Source organism: Salvelinus namaycush, chromosome 27, assembly GCF_016432855.1.
Source record: "Salvelinus namaycush isolate Seneca chromosome 27, SaNama_1.0, whole genome shotgun sequence".
In the NCBI taxonomy this organism is placed as follows: Eukaryota; Metazoa; Chordata; class Actinopteri; order Salmoniformes; family Salmonidae; genus Salvelinus; species Salvelinus namaycush.
In genome coordinates, this window is record NC_052333.1 from 21,919,495 (window position 1) to 21,937,247 (window position 17,753).

The 17,753-nt window shown below is 44.3% G+C and overlaps 1 protein-coding gene across 1 annotated transcript in view; it reads left to right on the plus strand.

Moving 5' to 3' along the window:
• trappc9 (trafficking protein particle complex 9) overlaps positions 1-17,753 on the plus strand; it is a 293,236-nt gene that overhangs the window by 32,257 nt on the left and 243,226 nt on the right. Inside the window, exons 12-13 of the mRNA XM_038966127.1 lie at positions 347-492; positions 10,959-11,044. Coding sequence (XP_038822055.1) covers positions 347-492; positions 10,959-11,044 — 232 coding nt within the window. The remainder of the gene's footprint in view (positions 1-346; positions 493-10,958; positions 11,045-17,753) is intronic.

Sequence of the window (17,753 nt, forward strand, 5' to 3'; positions counted from 1 at the left end):
ATGTTGAGATAAAACAAACTGTTTATCTGTCTCAGCCTCCATCTCCCGTCTCTTGACAAACGTCTTGACAAACGACCTGGCCTTAATGGCCACATGTACTCTTAAATCTCCACCCAGCACAGCCGGAAGAGGACTGGCCACCCATCAGAGCCCAGTTTCTCTCTAGGTTTTCTTACTAGGTTTCTGCCTTTTTAGGGAGTTTTTCCTAGCCACTGTGCTTCTGCATCTGCATTGCTTGCTCTTTGGGATTTTTGGCTGGGTATCTGTAAAGCACTTTGTGACCTCTGCTAATGTGAAAAGGGCTTTATAAGACAAATTTGATTGATGAATTGGTTCCTCCCTCCAGATCAGTGAAGCTGCTGGATCTGCCCGTCAGCCTGCGCCCCCACAAACAGAAAGGCCTCCTGGAAAACAACATGTCCACCAAGAGTCCCTTCATCTACTCTCCCATCATCATGCACACCAGAGGAGAGGAGCGCAACAAGAAGATAGGTGGGCACACACACACACACACACACACACACACACACACACACACACACACACACACACACACACACACACACACACACACACACACACACACACACACCTTCTGAAGTTGCCATGTCGAAGTAAAACAGTTTTAACATCTATAAATAACGTGATGGAGTAAAATCATCCTCTATACACGCTTGACTAATTCCATAATTAAACCAGGAGCTCCTTGCATTTCTCTGCGCTCTCTCTCTGTTCTCTCTCTCTCTGCTCTCTCTCTCTCTGCTCTCTCTCGCTCTGCTCTCTGCTCTCTGCTCTCTCTCTCTCTGCTCTCTCGCTCTCTCTGCTCTCTCTGCTCTCTCTCTGCTCTCTGCTCTCTCTGCTCTCTCTCTGCTCTCTGCTCTCTCTCCTCTCTCTCTCTCTCTGCTCTCTGCTCTCTTCTCTCTGCTCTCTCTCTCTCTCTCTCTCTCTCTGCTCTCTGCTCTCTGCTCTCTCTCTCTGCTCTCTCTCTGCTCTCTCTCTCTCTCTCTCTCTGCTCTCTGCTCTCTCTCTCTGCTCTCTCTCTCTCTGCTCTCTCCTCTCTCTGCTCTCTCCTCTCTCTCTGCTCTCTCCTCTCTCTCTGCTCTCTCTCTCTGCTCTCTCTCTCTGCTCTCTCTCTCTGCTCTCTCTGCTAACTCTCTCTCTCTGCTCACTCTCTCTCTCTGCTCACTCTCTCTCTCTGCTCTCTCTCTCTCTGCTCTCTCTCTCTCTCTACTCTCTCTCTCTGCTTGCTCTCTCTCTCTCTCTGCTCGCTCTCTCTCTCTCTCTGCTCGCTCTCTCTCTCTGCTCGCTCTCTCTCTCTCTCTGAGCTCGCTCTCTCTCTCTGCTCGCTCTCTCTTTCTCTCTGAGCTCGCTCTGTCTCTATGAGCTCGCTCGCTCTCTCTCTCTGCTCGCTCTCTCTCTCTCTCTGAGCTCGCTCTCTCTCTCTCTGCTCGCTCTCTCTCTCTCTGCTCGCTCTCTCTCTCTCTGCTCGCTCGCTCTCTCTCTGCTCGCTCGCTCTCTCTCTCTCTGCTCGCTCGCTCTCTCTCTCTCTGCTCGCTCTCTCTCTCTCTCTCTGCTCGCTCGCTCTCTCTCTCTGCTCGCTCGCTCTCTCTCTCTGCTCGCTCTCTCTCTCTGCTCGCTCTCTCTCTCTCTCTGCTCGCTCGCTCGCTCTCTCTCTCTGCTCGCTCGCTCTCTCTCTCTCTCTGCTCGCTCGCTCTCTCTCTCTCTCTATGAGCTCGCTCGCTCTCTCTCTCTGCTCGCTCTCTCTGCTCGCTCTCTCTCTCTGCTCGCTCTCTCTCTCTGCTCGCTCTCTCTCTCTGCTCGCTCGCTCTCTCTGCTCGCTCGCTCTCTCTGCTCTCTCTCTCTCTGCTCTCTCTCTCTCTGCTCTCTCTCTCTCTGCTCTCTCTCTCTCTGCTCTCTCTCTCTGCTCTCTCTCTCTGCTCTCTCTCTCTCTGCTCTCTCTCTCTCTGCTCTCTCTCTCTGCTCTCTCTCTCTGCTCTCTCTGCTCTCTCCTCTCTCTCTCTGCTCTCTCTCTCTGCTCGCTCTCTCTCTCTCTGCTCGCTCTCTCTCTCTCTGCTCGCTCTCTCTCTTTGCTCTCTCTCTCTGCTCGCTCTCTTTCTCTGCTCGCTCTCTTTCTCTGCTCGCTCTCTCTCTCTGCTCGCTCTCTCTCTCTGCTTGCTCTCTCTCTCTGCTCGCTCTCTCTCTCTCTGCTCGCTCGCTCTCTCTCTCTCTGCTCGCTCTCCCTCTCTCTGCTCGCTCTCCCTCTCTCTGCTCGCTCTCTCTCTCGCTCTGCTCGCTCTCTCTCTCTCGCTCTGCTCTCTCTCTCTCTCTCTCTCGCTCTGCTCTCTCTCTCTCTCTCTCTCTGCTCGCTCTCTCTCTCTGCTCGCTCTCTCGCTCTGCTCTCTCTCTCTCTCTCTCTCTGCTCGCTCTCTCTCTCTGCTCGCTCTCTCTCTCTGCTCTCTCTCTCGCTCTCTCTCTCTCTGCTCGCTCTCTCTCTCTCTCTGCTCGCTCGCTCTCTCTCTCTCTGCTCGCTCGCTCGCTCTCTCTCTGCTCGCTCGCTCGCTCTCTCTCTGCTCGCTCGCTCGCTCTCTCTCTGCTCGCTCGCTCGCTCTCTGCTCGCTCGCTCTCTCTCTGCTCGCTCGCTCGCTGTCTCTCTGCTCGCTCGCTGTCTCTCTGCTCGCTCGCTCTCTCTCTCTGCTCGCTCGCTGTCTCTCTGCTCGCTCGCTCTCTCTCTCTGCTCGCTCGCTCTCTGCTCGCTCTCTCTCTGCTCGCTCTCTCTCTGCTCGCTCTCTCTCTGCTCGCTCTCTCTCTCTGCTCGCTCGCTCTCTCTGCTCGCTCGCTCTCTCTGCTCGCTCGCTCTCTCTCTGCTCTCTCCTCTCTCTCTCTCTGCTCTCTCCTCTCTCTGCTCTCTCTCTGCTCTCGCCTCTCTCTCTCTCTGCTCTCGCCTCTCTCTCTCTCTGCTCTCTCTCTGCTCTCTCCTCTCTCTCTCTCTGCTCGCTCTCTCTGCTCTCTCTCTCTCTGCTCGCTCTCTCTCTGCTCGCTCTCTGCTCGCTCTCTGCTCGCTCGCTCTCTGCTCGCTCTCTCTCTGCTCGCTCTCTCTCTGCTCGCTCTCTCTCTCTGCTCGCTCTCTCTCTCTGCTCTCTCTCTCTCTCTGCTCTCTCTCTCTCTGCTCTCGTTGTCTCGTTGTTCATGAACATTCACTTGTTTCCATTTTGTTTGGGGGGGATCTTAACTCAGTTTTGGCAGACTTTCTCATGATTGTGACACATGGCTTTTCAGGATGAGTTCTACTCTGGCTTCTTATAGAGTCCAAGGAGTGAACTCTCTCTCTGCTACAGTGCTAAATCAGATCAGATGGACTCAGCACAATGGCTGTTGTTAGAAGTGTTATTTCATCTTTTCAATGTACCTGAAATCCATTCCATCTTTCTCTATTCACTGTTCGTTCGTTGTAATCTCCCTTTTGAGTATAGCTGTGTCCTGTCTTGGTGTGATGTCATCTGTGCTCAGATACTGTGCTGGAGTCTGAGGCCTCATCTTTTAGGTTCAATCATTTGGCAGCAGTGGTGGGAAAAGTTCCCAATTGTCATACTTGAGTAAAAGTAAAGATGCCTTCATAGAAAATGACTCAAGTAAAAGTCACCCAGTAAAATTATTCTCAAGTAAAAGTCACCCAGTAAAATTATTCTCAAGTAAAAGTCTAAAAGTATTTGGTTTAAAATATACTTTAGTATCAAAAGTAAAAGTATAAATCATTTCAAATTCCTCATTAAGCAAACCAGATGGCACCATTTTCTTGTTTTTAAAAAAAAGTTATGGAAAGCCAGGGGCACACTCCAACACTTAGACATGATTTACAAACAAAGCATTTGTGTTTAGTGAGTCCACCAGATCAGAGGCAGTAGGGATGACCAGGGATGTTCTCTTGATAAGTTTATGAAATTGACAAATTTCTTGTCCTGTTAAGCATTCAAAATGTAACAGGTACTTTTGGGTGTCAAGGAAAATGTATGGAGTAAAAAGTACAATATTTTCTTAAGGAATGTAGTGAAGTAAAAGTTGTCAAAAATATAAATAGTAAAGTACCAGATGCAAGATGCCCCCAAGTACCAGATGCCCCCAAAAAACTACTTAAGTAAAAATACTTTAAAGTACTACTTAAGTACTTTACACCACTGTTTGGCAGTCCTTCCTTATTACTTTCCTAACGGCTTGTTCTTTCGTCATGCAGCCTATATTGAACAGAGTATCATTAAACATCAGGGACACTGAGTTGTAGGATAGCGTTGTCTCCTTCCACAGCTGATTTATCAGGGGAATATCTTCGCTCCCAGACTAACAGGATTGACAGTTGCCACCGGAGAACAAACAAACAATAACAAATACATTTAAATATCTATTTGATGGATAAAGTGCTTTCAGTGTTATCTAAAATTCATTGGTTTTATTTAATTGTGGCTTCCTGCCTACTCCTCTCCCTTCAGGCTCTCTCTGTGTGTGTGTGTGTGTGTGTGTGTGTGTGTGTGTGTGTGTGTGTGTGTGTGTGTGTGTGTGTGTGTGTTTCATTGTGCCCACTCTCCTGTCAGACTGCCCATGTAAACGAGGAGTATTATCTTAACAGGCCCCCAATTTTGAATGAATATGCTTCTGTAATGAATTGCCAAACAAAGGGGCCAAAGGAAGGTGTAACATCCCTTGGCTATGATATGAGTCACTCTTCTTATTCTGACAAGAAACCCATTGTTTCATTCTGTCACCGGTACATCACTTTTAGTGTGTTATGTGATCTCAGACATGGAACACACTCAACCTTTGGCTGAATATTGGAGCAGCAATGTCTTGAGAAGTTTGTGTGATGTAGTGTAATGTATGGTGTTAGGTTAGTTGTGTAGGCGTGGTTTTGAGACAAAGTCTCTAATTTTGCGAGGGCCAGATACAAGTTGTCAAAATGTAATTTCTTAAGCTCATTAAATCCAGAGACTGGAGTACGAATAGAGCTTGAGGAATTGAGTCAGAAATATCCTCTGTACGTTGTCGTTGATTCGGGCACGTACCTCTGAGTCTGAAGACATGTTCCTTCACGCTGGGAAGGGCGTTATCTCTGTTGCTACCGCTTCTAATAAGGAACACTGAACCGATCAATACCACCCTGCTCACCTGCAGGGCCCTGCCCCCCCCTCCCCCCTCCCTCCACCCTGATTTATTATTATAGTATAATCTGCTGACACAAACTGAGTTTTGTTTCCTTTCTAACAAATCAATTCCTATTTTAGTTTTCAGTTTTGCTTCGTTGCAGAAAATTAAACAACGTTAACTTTTGTTTTATGCAGTTTGATTTTCGATAGAATGTATTATAATGCATCATAGCTGTCTGGATTAGCTGAGAATCAAAGCTTTCAGTGCCGAAGAGGTTTCCACAGCCTTGGTCTCATCAGTCTCCCTCATGACTTTCTCTTAACTGCCATTAATCTCAGAGCCCCGAATCAAATCAAGTGGAGTCGGCAGACAGACATTAACATTTACGTTAAAAAGTCTGTCACCAGAGACGGACGTATATATTTAATACTGCCAGAGGCCAGGACATTTTTAGGGGAAAACCTCAGTGTTTTTGTAGCCTTCTAACTAAAACGTTTTTATTTAACATGCCCTGTCTACAGGGATATTACACTGGAGCAAAACAACACATGCACAGAATGTTAAGAGGTTTAGAAAGGGGGAAAAGGCTTCCTGGTGGGCAGAGTAAATACAGGTCACGCAGCCACTTCATATACTTATAAAGCTCAGAGTTGTCCCTAAAACCGGGCTAATTTACTATCAATTAACTAGTCAGAAAGCTAGTCAGGAACCTACTTTTGGAATGAGCTGCTTGATGCTTGTTGCTCAGTGGAATGTGTGTGTGTGTGTGTGTGTGCGCGCACCTCCAGCACAGAATAATATCTGTGTGTATTTCCTAGCTGTGCCGTACTGTTTATGATGTTCTATAAAGCAGATTGGTGCTGAGCCATAAAACAGAGGATTTCTGGAACAGGGAGATTGTTTTGCACATAATTGCTCTCAGACTCAGTTTTAAGAACTTCTAAGTCTCCCTGTATCCATTATGTTTATGCCTCTAATATCTGTTTCAGCAGTATATACGCATACAAGGAGATACGTGTGTGTGTTTGGTTTTACTATCCTTGTGGGGCCCAGAAGTTCTCACAAGGATAGTAAACCAAAGAAAAATCTGAAAAATGGGAACATTTTGCCGGTCCCTACAAGAAAAAAGGCATTTTTAGGTTAGGGATAAGGGTTAGGTTGGGGGTTAGGGTCAGAGGGACAGAGACACCGAGACGGAGCGAGGGGGACGGAGCGAGGGAGAGGGAGCGCGAGACGGAGGGGGGTAGGGGGCGCGAGATGGGTATGGAGGGAGCGGGAGGGTGATAGAGGGAGCAGGAAGGGAGGGAGCCGGGAGGGAGGGACTTTTTATGAAACTCACAAATCTCCTCAAATCTTTAGATGTTTATTCCTCTATTAGTTTTACATCATTTGAATCATTTTTCTTGTCACTACAGGAATCGGTAGCTGCATTCTGTTGTATCTATGGAGCTCAGTAGCTGTACTGAAATGGACTCTGTTGAAATGGAAATGACTGTATATAAAGCCTGCTATCCTTAGGCAACAGTCCTATTTTATCTAACGGTGTGGTTTTGCTCCTCACATGAGAGCTCTAAAGCCTTCTCTCTGCTCCGGGATACGATGTGATGGGGCATTGACACCAGCAGGTTGAACTCAGGTTTGCCTTCCACTGCAGAACAATTGTCTCTTTTCAAACCACGCCAACAGGCTTACTCTACTAGTAAATATTTACTGTAGGTTTGACGAGACAGTGTTTGATTTAGTTTCACCAGGAAACTGAACGAGTAGTGATGAGTCAGCCTACATCCGCAGGCAATGATAGATACAGCATTACATCCATAGCAGGCCAGGGTGCCAGATTCACTCACTGTGATCCATCACTGTATGAATGTGGGCCTGAGGAGGTGAATCGACTGAACATTTATTTTGTGTGTGTGATGGTGGTTAGACCGTCAGAATCAAGGCAACTGTTAGTTTGTTTGCCCCCCCTGCTAACGCGCTGACCCACTGTGTGTGTGTGTGTGTGTGTGTGTGCCTGCATGTGTGTGTTTGCCCTCTGTAATGCACTGTGCCTGCTTTCTCAGCACGACCCAGCAATAACGTAGTTCCTAGTGTGTGTGCATATGGATCCGTCCTCTCAATCATCTGCTCTGCTATAGTCCTAAACACAACCGGCTAACAGTTTACACACGGTTTCATCAGCACTTTGGTAATTAATACTTTAGTAGTAGTTGTACTACCTTTGGTAATCAGTACTCTAGTAGGAGTTGTACTACCTTTGGTAATCAGTACTCTAGTAGGAGTTGTACTACCTTTGGTAATCAGTACTTTAGTAGTAGTTGTACTACCTTTGGTAATCAATACTCCAGTAGGAGTTGTACTACCTTTGATAATCAGTACTTTAGTAGTAGTTGTACTACCTTTGGTAATCAGTACTCTAGTAGGAGTTGTACTACCTTTGGTAATCAGTACTCTAGTAGGAGTTGTACTACCTTTGGTAATCAGTACTCTAGTAGGAGTTGTACTACCTTTGGTAATCAGTACTTTAGTAGGAGTTGTACTACCTTTGGTAATCAATACTCCAGTAGGAGTTGTACTACCTTTGGTAATCAATACTCCAGTAGGAGTTGTACTACCTTTGGTAATCAGTACTCTAGTAGGAGTTGTACTACCTTTGATAATCAGTACTCTAGTAGGAGTTGTACTACCTTTGGTAATCAGTACTCTAGTAGGAGTTGTACTACCTTTGGTAATCAATACTCTAGTAGGAGTTGTACTACCTTTGGTAATCAATACTCTAGTAGGATTTGTACTACCTTTGGTAATCAATACTCTAGTAGGAGTTGTACTACCTTTGGTAATCAATACTCCAGTAGGAGTTGTACTACCTTTGGTAATCAGTACTCTAGTAGGAGTTGTACTACCTTTGATAATCAGTACTTTAGTAGGAGTTGTACTACCTTTGATAATCAGTACTTTAGTAGGAGTTGTACTACCTTTGGTAATCAGTACTCTAGTAGGAGTTGTACTACCTTTGGTAATCAATACTCTAGTAGGAGTTGTACTACCTTTGGTAATCAATACTCTAGTAGGAGTTGTACTACCTTTGGTAATCAATACTCTAGTAGGAGTTGTACTACCTTTGGTAATCAATACTCTAATACGCTTTTCAACTAAGGTGCCAATAGGACGGCAGCGTAGCCTAGTGGTTAGAGCGTTGGACTAGTATCCGAAAGGTTGCAAGATCAAACCCCCAAGCTGACAAGGTACACATCTGTCGTTCTGCCCCCTAGTTAAATAAAGGTTAAAAAATAAATAGATGAGCAAACTGAAAAAGAGAAGTGGGGTGTTTCTTTCTGTCTCTTCTGTCTGAATTGACTGAATTGTAATGACCCTGGCCTCAACCCTGGCCTCAACATACCCAGCCAGCTTCTTACAGGTGCTGAATCTTTGGTAGTGTGAGTGAAAATCAATGATGTCTTAGTAGAGTGTGAGTTGTTGTACTGGAATCTGTTTGATATCAAAGAGACATTACAGGCAGCAAAATCCTTCCAGTTAGTGTAGTTATTCCCTCCGTGTGACCCACACACACACACACACTGTATAACACACTGTATAAATGGTTGTTTGAATATATCACCGTCCCACTGCAGGCTTTCTCTATTTCACATGCATGTTTTATGCTCCATTGCCCAGGCCAGCCGGCTATCGTGTGGATGCATTATTCAACACAGCATATTACTGAGAGTGGTGGGTGTGCTCTAGGTCAGCATTCAGTAGAACCAACATCTGCAGAGCCTCCTCTCTTTTGTTCTGTTCTGTTCGCTCCATCCTCTTTGGCAATGACAAGGAGTGGATTGTCAGCTAATGAGACTGGTACTCAGGCTAGCAACACTCCAGCACATGATTAATATTCACCCTGAGGTTCTGAAGTGCTGAACCTTCCTGCTCTCTCTTTAATCTAGAATGAATGAATGGCCAGGAGCCTCGAGGTACGGAGGGAGGCTAGGAGGCTAGGTTGTGTCCCAAATGGCACCGTATTCCCTTTTTATATTGCAGTACCTTTGACCAGGGATTACGGAAGAAGTGCAATGTAAAGGAAGTAGGGTGCCATTTGGGACACGAGGAGAAGGTTGCAGCTCAGCTCTCCTCAGCTCTTTCAGAGGCATATTTCACATGTAATTGGCTCTGTGAGGACACCTGAGAGGCAGACCTAAGGTTGTGAGAGAGGCTCATTTTACCATTTATATTATATAGACACCCTTCTTCCTGCTTCTCCTTCTTCCTGCTTCTCCTTCTTTTTGCTTCGGACTAAAGTTTTAATTTCCCAAGGTGCACGACGGTAGTTTACTTTACTCTCCATAAATCCTATTAACCCACCAGGTCCTGGGCTCAGAGAATGGAGATGGAAGTGTGTGTGAGAGCGTGTGCGTTTTGTCCGTGGCTTAGGCTCAGCCAGGCCCTCTAGTGAGACTGTTTGCTGCGTTTAGAGATTGGACTGTCAAAGCGGAGATGGAAGACTGTAATGTGTTTGGTAACAGAGCTGTTTCCCACCTGTTTCATTATAGTCTCCATATCAGAATCCCCTTCATATGATAACTTCCTCCACTGCCAAATAACACTTCTGCTCTGTCTCCCCTGACAGGCTAGTGAATGATCTGCTGAATGGAAATCCTCTTGTATCTCATTATAGTCTGTCAAGCTACTTTCTAATAGCACAATCCTGTTTAATGTTAGTGTGAACCACAGGAGGTCATGATAAGCACTGGCTAGAGACTCAAATGATTAATGTTGGTCATTTGTAAGGAATATAAAGATAAATGCGTACATTACAAATAATCATGTAGCACGTCAGTGAATCCACTATATTCAATTGTTGCAAATGCTGGAGAAAACAAATTCTGCCGAGACGCGCTTTTAAATGGATAGTCATTGGCCCAATGACTGGAAGTCTATGGGAACAGCTAGCATGTCATTGCGCTAACGCTAGTAACAATGAACCCACTACCCTTGCCACCACTGCTGAACAAAACAAATCCTAGGGGAAACACTGCACATGCTTTGCTTAATGATCTTTTAAGTCTACTAATAGTAATATAATCCGGTGGTCATTAGAGGAGGAACTTGGTTTCCTCTCGTTCTGTCAACTGAACTGCCGCTGAACCCTGAAACAGATCCTTTACGTTTTCCTGAGCAGCTCTCACCGACAACACTTGAATGTAATTGGTTTTTAGTTGCCTCAAATCAACTGTTTCTGCACAGGCTAATGGAATACGAAACACGGAATACGGAATTTACATATTTGCAGAGAGCCAACTAAACAATCTATACTAAAAAAACGATGTTTATTTGCTTTACTAAAGTCATGAATTATTAACTTGTCTGTCTGTGCTTGCGGCACAACGGAGAAATTATTTTAATCAAACAGGATGTTTTTAATTGCAATGGAAATACTCTGGCATCTTGAAAATCAAGCTATAGACTTAACAATCCGTATTTATCGTTCCACACATCCCTGAATCCCATTCACATATTATTACTCACATACACACATAATTATATATTTGTAAGCTGTTTTCTGACTTTAATGAACAGATTGAGAAGGGATGACGTTGGGGAAAGGTCAGTAGGCCAGATTGAACATACTGTGTGCTGACACCATAGACGTGTGCCGTCGGCTGTGGCTTAGACCTCTGGACCAACCTAGGCCACACACACCCACATACTTGTACTCATATTTGTCTGTGTGTTCCATGTGCATTTATACACCCTTGCAGCGCAGATATGTAATGCATCAGTTTCTCCTGGTCTGAGATTCACTCTGATGCATTGTTCTACCTCCTCAGAGTTCCAGTGGGTCCAGGGAGAAGTGTGTGAGGTCCAGCTGATGGTCTACAACCCCATGCCCTTTGAACTCCGTGTGGAGCACATGGTGAGTGAAGCATTACTTCTGGATGCTACAACCACGCAACGACTTAGTAAAAGTCCCTGAAAAGACGTTGTCATGGCCACGCAACGACTTAGTAAAAGTCCCTGAGAAGACGTTGTCATGGCCACGCAACGACTTAGTAAAAGTCCCTGAGAAGACGTTGTCATGGCCACGCAACGACTTAGTAAAAGTCCCTGTGAAGATGTTGTCATGGCCTCTCAGGGGGGGGGGGGGGGGGGGTTAACTTTCCTCATCACATTACATTAGGGGCAAGCCATTCAACTGTGATAATGTCTTGTAGTTATCTTTGATGACCTCATTAAAATGTAGCTAAAAGCCCTGTTCTGACACTTTAATGCAGTCATGATGGTACAGGACTGGGCCAGAACAAACCGAGCCATCCTTCTCCCCTGACACTAAGCGCACTGGAACAATGTAGGATGTGTGAACCCATGTGGTGCTATTACGGTTTATAGTTCTCATGCTAGCTATCCTCACTGTCAGTGTAGAGTGCTTCTCTAATAGGAAATACCCTTTCACTCTCCTCTCCATGTTAGTCAACTCTTAAAAAGGCCCATCACCATCAGAAAGGGAGACAAGTGTAACCATATTGCTTTAAGCTGCAATATGTCACTTTTTGGCCGACCCGACCATATTCACATAGAAATGTGTGTTATAGAGCTGTCATTCTTATTGAAAGCAGATCTGTTTTATGTGCGCTATTTCAATGCTTCCCGTTCTTAATTTTTTTGTTTGTTGTTTCACCAGCTTCAAACAGCTGAAAATACAATATTTTTGCTTATGGAAAATATATGTCACAGCAATTTAGATGATAAAATGATTCTCTGCACTAAACTTGCTTGTTTTGTCACATAAACTGAAATTAAGCAAACTAATAGAATTTTAGCAACCAGGAAATGGCGGAGCGGTTTCTGCATAGTGCATCTTTTAAAAGCTGCTTAATGATCGCAGCCTTTTAAGTCCTTAGCAATTCCATCAACCTTTTTAAAGGACTTTACAGCTATACCACCCTCTTTTCCAGCGCAATCTATCACTCCATTGGTATTGTTTCTTATTCTCTGTCTCTCTGTCACGGATGCTTGCACTCAGTCTCACACACTTGAATTGTCTTTCTTGATATCTGTGATGGTTCATGCTCTCTCAGGATCACACATTCGTTTGATTGTTGAATGGAACATCTTCGCTACTCGTTGTTGGAAGTGTTTCCTTACGGATGCACTGATGTGGCACAGAGATGCACAACAACCATCGGACTCGGTCTGTACACGCTCGCACGTACGTACATACGTATGTACTGTAACTTCACGAGGCGCTGTGTGCCGTCTGCTGAAACTGATGCAGCCCTTAATTGGACACTCGAGCGCAAATAGCCATGGAAGGGCATGTGTGTGTGTAATGTCTTGACTGCGCACAATGACAGGAGCCCCAGGGCCTGTCATGTCGGAGGTGTTGCTGTATGTACCTGGACGGGTCTGAGTAATTCTCAATCTCTGGCATGTCGGAGCAGAACTAATCATTTGTGTGTGTTTAAAACACGTGTTTTGAAGCGGCGGGAGAGTGGATGGTCAAACGGCGATCAGGAATGATTATTTTCTTTGCTGTTGAGGGGGTCCTAGAACTGTCACTTAGCCAGTAAAGAGACACACACACACACACACATCATTAGCCACTGACTCACCACCTGCGGATGGATAGATGGAAGTACAGAAGGAGACAGAGACCCCCTCCTGTTCTACTTCCATGGCAGCTGGTAGCTTTAGGTGGTACAGTACAGCTGTCATGCAGGGTGACTTGGCTTAAACACAAACTATGATGTTCATCATGACCTGACCTGACCTGAGTTCACACAGTATGTTTTCTTTTCAGTACTTTAGTTGCACATGATTGAGAATTCCTGGCACAATGGAACCAACGGAATATCAACTCTCCACCCAGGGCTTTTACTTGTGACTTAGTGTACTGAAGATGCACATGTTAATAGCCAGAATATTGTTGTCTATTTCCTAAGGATAAAGCTAAGAACATGAACAGCTTCGTTAAGAACATTATAACAATATGGAAGAAAATTAAATGTCTTCCACAAGACCCAATATCACTCCCTAAAAACACAACCTGATGGAACAATCCTTGGATAGCTTTAAATAATTAACACATAAATTACTCTACATGGAAAACTAAAGATATAGAAACCGTAAATGACTTGTTAATAAGAAATAAAAAAAATTGAAGATTTTATTTCAATTATTCAGCAGAACAATACAATACAGCAAGAGTAAGTACTACAAGAAAAGGTCATTCAACCCTCCCTACCCGCCGAAATATAAAATGTACTAAAACAATGACAAATAATAAATACATTTGAAAAGTAATAATGACTAAATAAGACAAATGACAAGAGATACCAACGTATACACAAAGCAATAGAAACAGTACATTACAAAGAGATAATAGCTACATCAATCTACATCGATCTACATCGGTCTACCAATGGAAGTATTTACATATAGTCCAGGGAGGGTTGCCATATTTTCACAAAGTAGTTGATTGCTTTAAGAAATAAATTAAAAGGTAATCTCCATATGACTACACTTATTCATTTCAGAGAGCCATCTTGTAATTGGGAGAGGATAATCTGATTTCCATGGCAATGCAACACATTTTCTTGCAGGGGCAAGGGTGATGTCTGTACATTTGATGTTGAAGTTATTCCCCATTTGTGAAGTTACCCAGAAGGCATATTTCAGGGTCAAGTGGGAAAGGGACCTCCATAATAAAGGCCAGAGTGTCACAAACATCATGCCAGAAGGCTTGTCATTTAGTACACTGACAAGTATACTAGTCCCATTCAAGAATTTTAGAACCAGGAGCAGATATAGCCCTTGGTTCTCTCCAGATCTGACTGCCCTTAACCAACAAAAACATCCTGTGGTGTTCTGCATTATCATCGAACGTGATATGCAACTTTTCAGGGAAGTTAGAAACCAATATACACAGGCAGTTAGAAAAGCCAAGGCTAGCTTTTTCAAGCAGAAATTTGCTTCCTGCAACACAAACTCAAAAAAGTTCTGGGACAGTGTAAAGTCCATGGAGAATAAGAGCACCACCTCCCAGCTGCCCACTGCACTGAGGATAGGAAACTCTGTCACCACTGATAAATCCACTATAATTGAGAATTTCAATAAGCATTTTTCTACGGCTGGCCATGTTTTCCACCTGGCTACCCCTACCCCGGTCAACAGCACTGCACCCCCCACAGCAACTCGCCCAAGCCTTCCCCATTTCTCCTTCTCCCAAATCCAGTCAGCTGATGTTCTGAAAGAGCTGCAAAATCTGGACCCCTACAAATCACCCGGGCTAGACAATCTGGACCCTTTCTAAAATGATCTGCCGAAATTGTTGCAACCCCTATTACTAGCCTGTTCAACCTCTCTTTTGTATCGTCTGAGATTCCCAAAGATTGGAAAGCAGCTGCGGTCATCCCCCTCTTCAAAGGGGGGGACACTCTTGACCCAAACTGCCACAGACCTATATCTATCCTACCCTGCCTTTCTTAGGTCTTTGAAAGCCAAGTCAACAAACAGATCACCGACCATTTAGAATCCCACCGTACCTTCTCCGCTATGCAATCTGGTTTCAGAGCTGGTCATGGGTGCACCTCAGCCACGCTCAAGGTCCTAAATGATATCTTAACCACCATTGATAAGAAACAATACTGTGCAGCCATATTCATTGACCTGGCCAAGGCTTTCGACTCTGTCAATCACCACATCCTCATCAGCAGACTCGATAGCCTTGGTTTCTAAAATGATTGCCTCGCCTGTTTCAACAACTACTTCTCTGATAGAGTTCTGTGTGTCAAATCGGAGGGTCTGTTGTCCGGGCCTCCGGCAGTCTCTATGGGAGTGCCACAGGGTTCAATTCTTGGGCCGACTCTCTTCTCTGTATACATCAATGATGTCGCTCTTGCTGCTGGTGATTCTCTGATCCACCTCTACGCAGACGACACCATTCTGTATACTTCTGGCCCTTCTTTGGACACTGTGTTAACAACCCTCCAGACGAGCTTCAATGCCATACAACTCTCCTTCCGTGGCCTCCAACTGCTCTTAAATACAAGTAAAACTAAATGCATGCTCTTCAACCGATCGCTTCCTGCACCTTCCCGCCCGTCCAGCATCACTACTCTGGACGGTTCTGACTTAGAATATGTGGACAACTACAAATACTTAGGTGTCTGGTTAGACTGTAAACTCTCCTTCCAGACTCACATCAAACATCTCCAATCCAAAGTTAAATCTAGAATCAGCTTCCTATTTCGCAACAAAGCATCCTTCACTATTGCTGCCAAACATACCATCGGTAAAATCACCATCCTACCGATCCTCGACTTCGGCGATGTCATTTACAAAATAGCCTCCAACACTCTACTCAATAAATTGGATGCAGTCTATCACAGTGCCATCCGTTTTGTCACCAAAGCCCCATATACTACCCACCACTGCGACCTGTACGCTCTCGTTGGCTGGCCCAAGCTTCATACTCGTCGCCAAACCCACTGGCTCCAGGTCATCTACAAGACCCTGCTAGGTAAAGTCCCCCCTTATCTCAGCTCACTGGTCACCATAGCACCCACCTGTAGCACACGCTCCAGCAGGTGTATCTCTCTGGTCACCCCCAATGCCAATTCCTCCTTTGGCCGCCTCTCCTTCCAGTTCTCTGCTGCCAATGACTGGAACGAACTACCAAAATCTCTGAAACTGGAAACACTTATCTCCCTCACTAGCTTTAAACACCAGCTGTCAGAGCAGCTCACAGATTACTGCACCTGTACATAGCCCTCTTCCCCTACTGTATTTATTTATTTATTTATTTTGCTCCTTTGCACCCCATTATTTCTATTTCTACTTTGCACATTCTTCCACTGCAAATCTACCATTCCAGTGTTTTACTTGCTGTATTTGTATTTACACCTCATTGGCTCACATTGTATGTAGACTTATCGTTCTACTGTATTATTGACTATATGTTTGTTTTACTCCATGTGTAACTCTGTGTTGTAGTATGTGTCAAACTGCTTTGCTTTATCTTGGCCAGGTCGCAATTGTAAATGAGAACTTGTTCTACTTGCCTACCTGGTTAAATAAAGGTGAAATAAAAATAAATAAATGAAAAGTAGAATGCAGAAAATTCATAAAAGTGCCTTCTGTTGTTTCACATCGAAAACCCATTTCTGATATTTCAGGGGGATATCTATGTAACCTCTGAGGTGTCAGAGTAGGTGGAGGAAGTTGTGATGTAGAAGTCTGTATCTAGAGTTGATGGTTGCTGACACACTATCTTGGCATAGGTCCGACCATAGACTCTCATCAATTGTGATATTCAAATTAGGTTCCCGTCGCTCTGTTGACTTATGTACATCTGGTTTTGGGCGTTGTTGCATTAGCAATGAGTACACTGTGGATATAAATCTATATGAGTCATGGTTATAATGGAGTAGCTGTTCAATACTTGGAGATATGACTTGTCGAAATCTATCGAGTGTTTCTGAGAAAGTTTCTTCACTGTACATAAGAAAATAACAGATTATTGCATAATTGCTATTTGTCACAAGTATCCCATCTATATAACCATGTTCTACATGCCTTATCCCCTTCTCATGCCAATGTTCAACATTTTTGGCTGTTTTGCCACAGGGGTGTTTTTGGTGACACGTCTTGTTTCAGACCAAATAACTTACAATTTTCATACCAAGATCTTACTAAATTGATGGTATAGGGATTGCTCGTTTTTGTTGATATAGTCTTGGTTCCACTTGTATGTAATATTACACCCAACCTCTTCATTAAGAGCAAACATTTCCATCTGATTCCAAGAAGGGGCTGGTTCAGTTTCAATTAAGATTGAAATGAATCTAATTTGCGCTGCCCAGTAATACATCTTGAAATTTGGTAGGCGGAGACCTAGACCGTAATCCCTTGGAGTTTTACGGTTCAATGCATTATGGTCTTGTTGAGGAACTTAAAGAAACTCTCAGGTAGGGATATGTGTTAAGATTGAAATGGGTACATCATCTTAGGCAGAACGTTCATCTTAAATACAGCTAGTTCTCCCAAATAATGTAAGAGGCAGATTTATCCATCTATTCAAGTCATCCACCCCCTTCTGAACCAAGACAGAGCAGTTAAAGCTTGTACAAATTTCTTAAGTCATTATCAACTGTGATTCCTAGATATTTGAACCGCTGTGGCGACTGTCTGAAGGGACCTGTTCGTTCACAGATGCTGTAGTCAAAGTGGAAGTATTTCACTTTTGTCCATGTTGACTTTGTAACCTGATATAGAGCTGTATGAACCCAAAAGCGTCTGTAGTTTTCAGAGGGATCCCGAGTCCGTAGGGAGTTGCAGCGATGAGACAAGACTTTAACTACTACCAATTGGATACCATGAAATTGGGGAGGGAAAAAAGGGGTGAAAATACAAAAAAAAAAAATATATATATATATAACTCTGGGTGAAAGCCATCGTCTCCTGGTGATTTGCCAGATTGTAGAGAGGAAATTGCCTTTTCTGTTTTTGTAATGGGGTGATCTAGTTTGTTTTGGTCTTCCTGTGTGAGGTGCGATAGTTCAGTAGTAGACAGAAATGTGTCCATCATTGCTGGTTCCATTCCATCAGAAGTGTATAACTTCAAA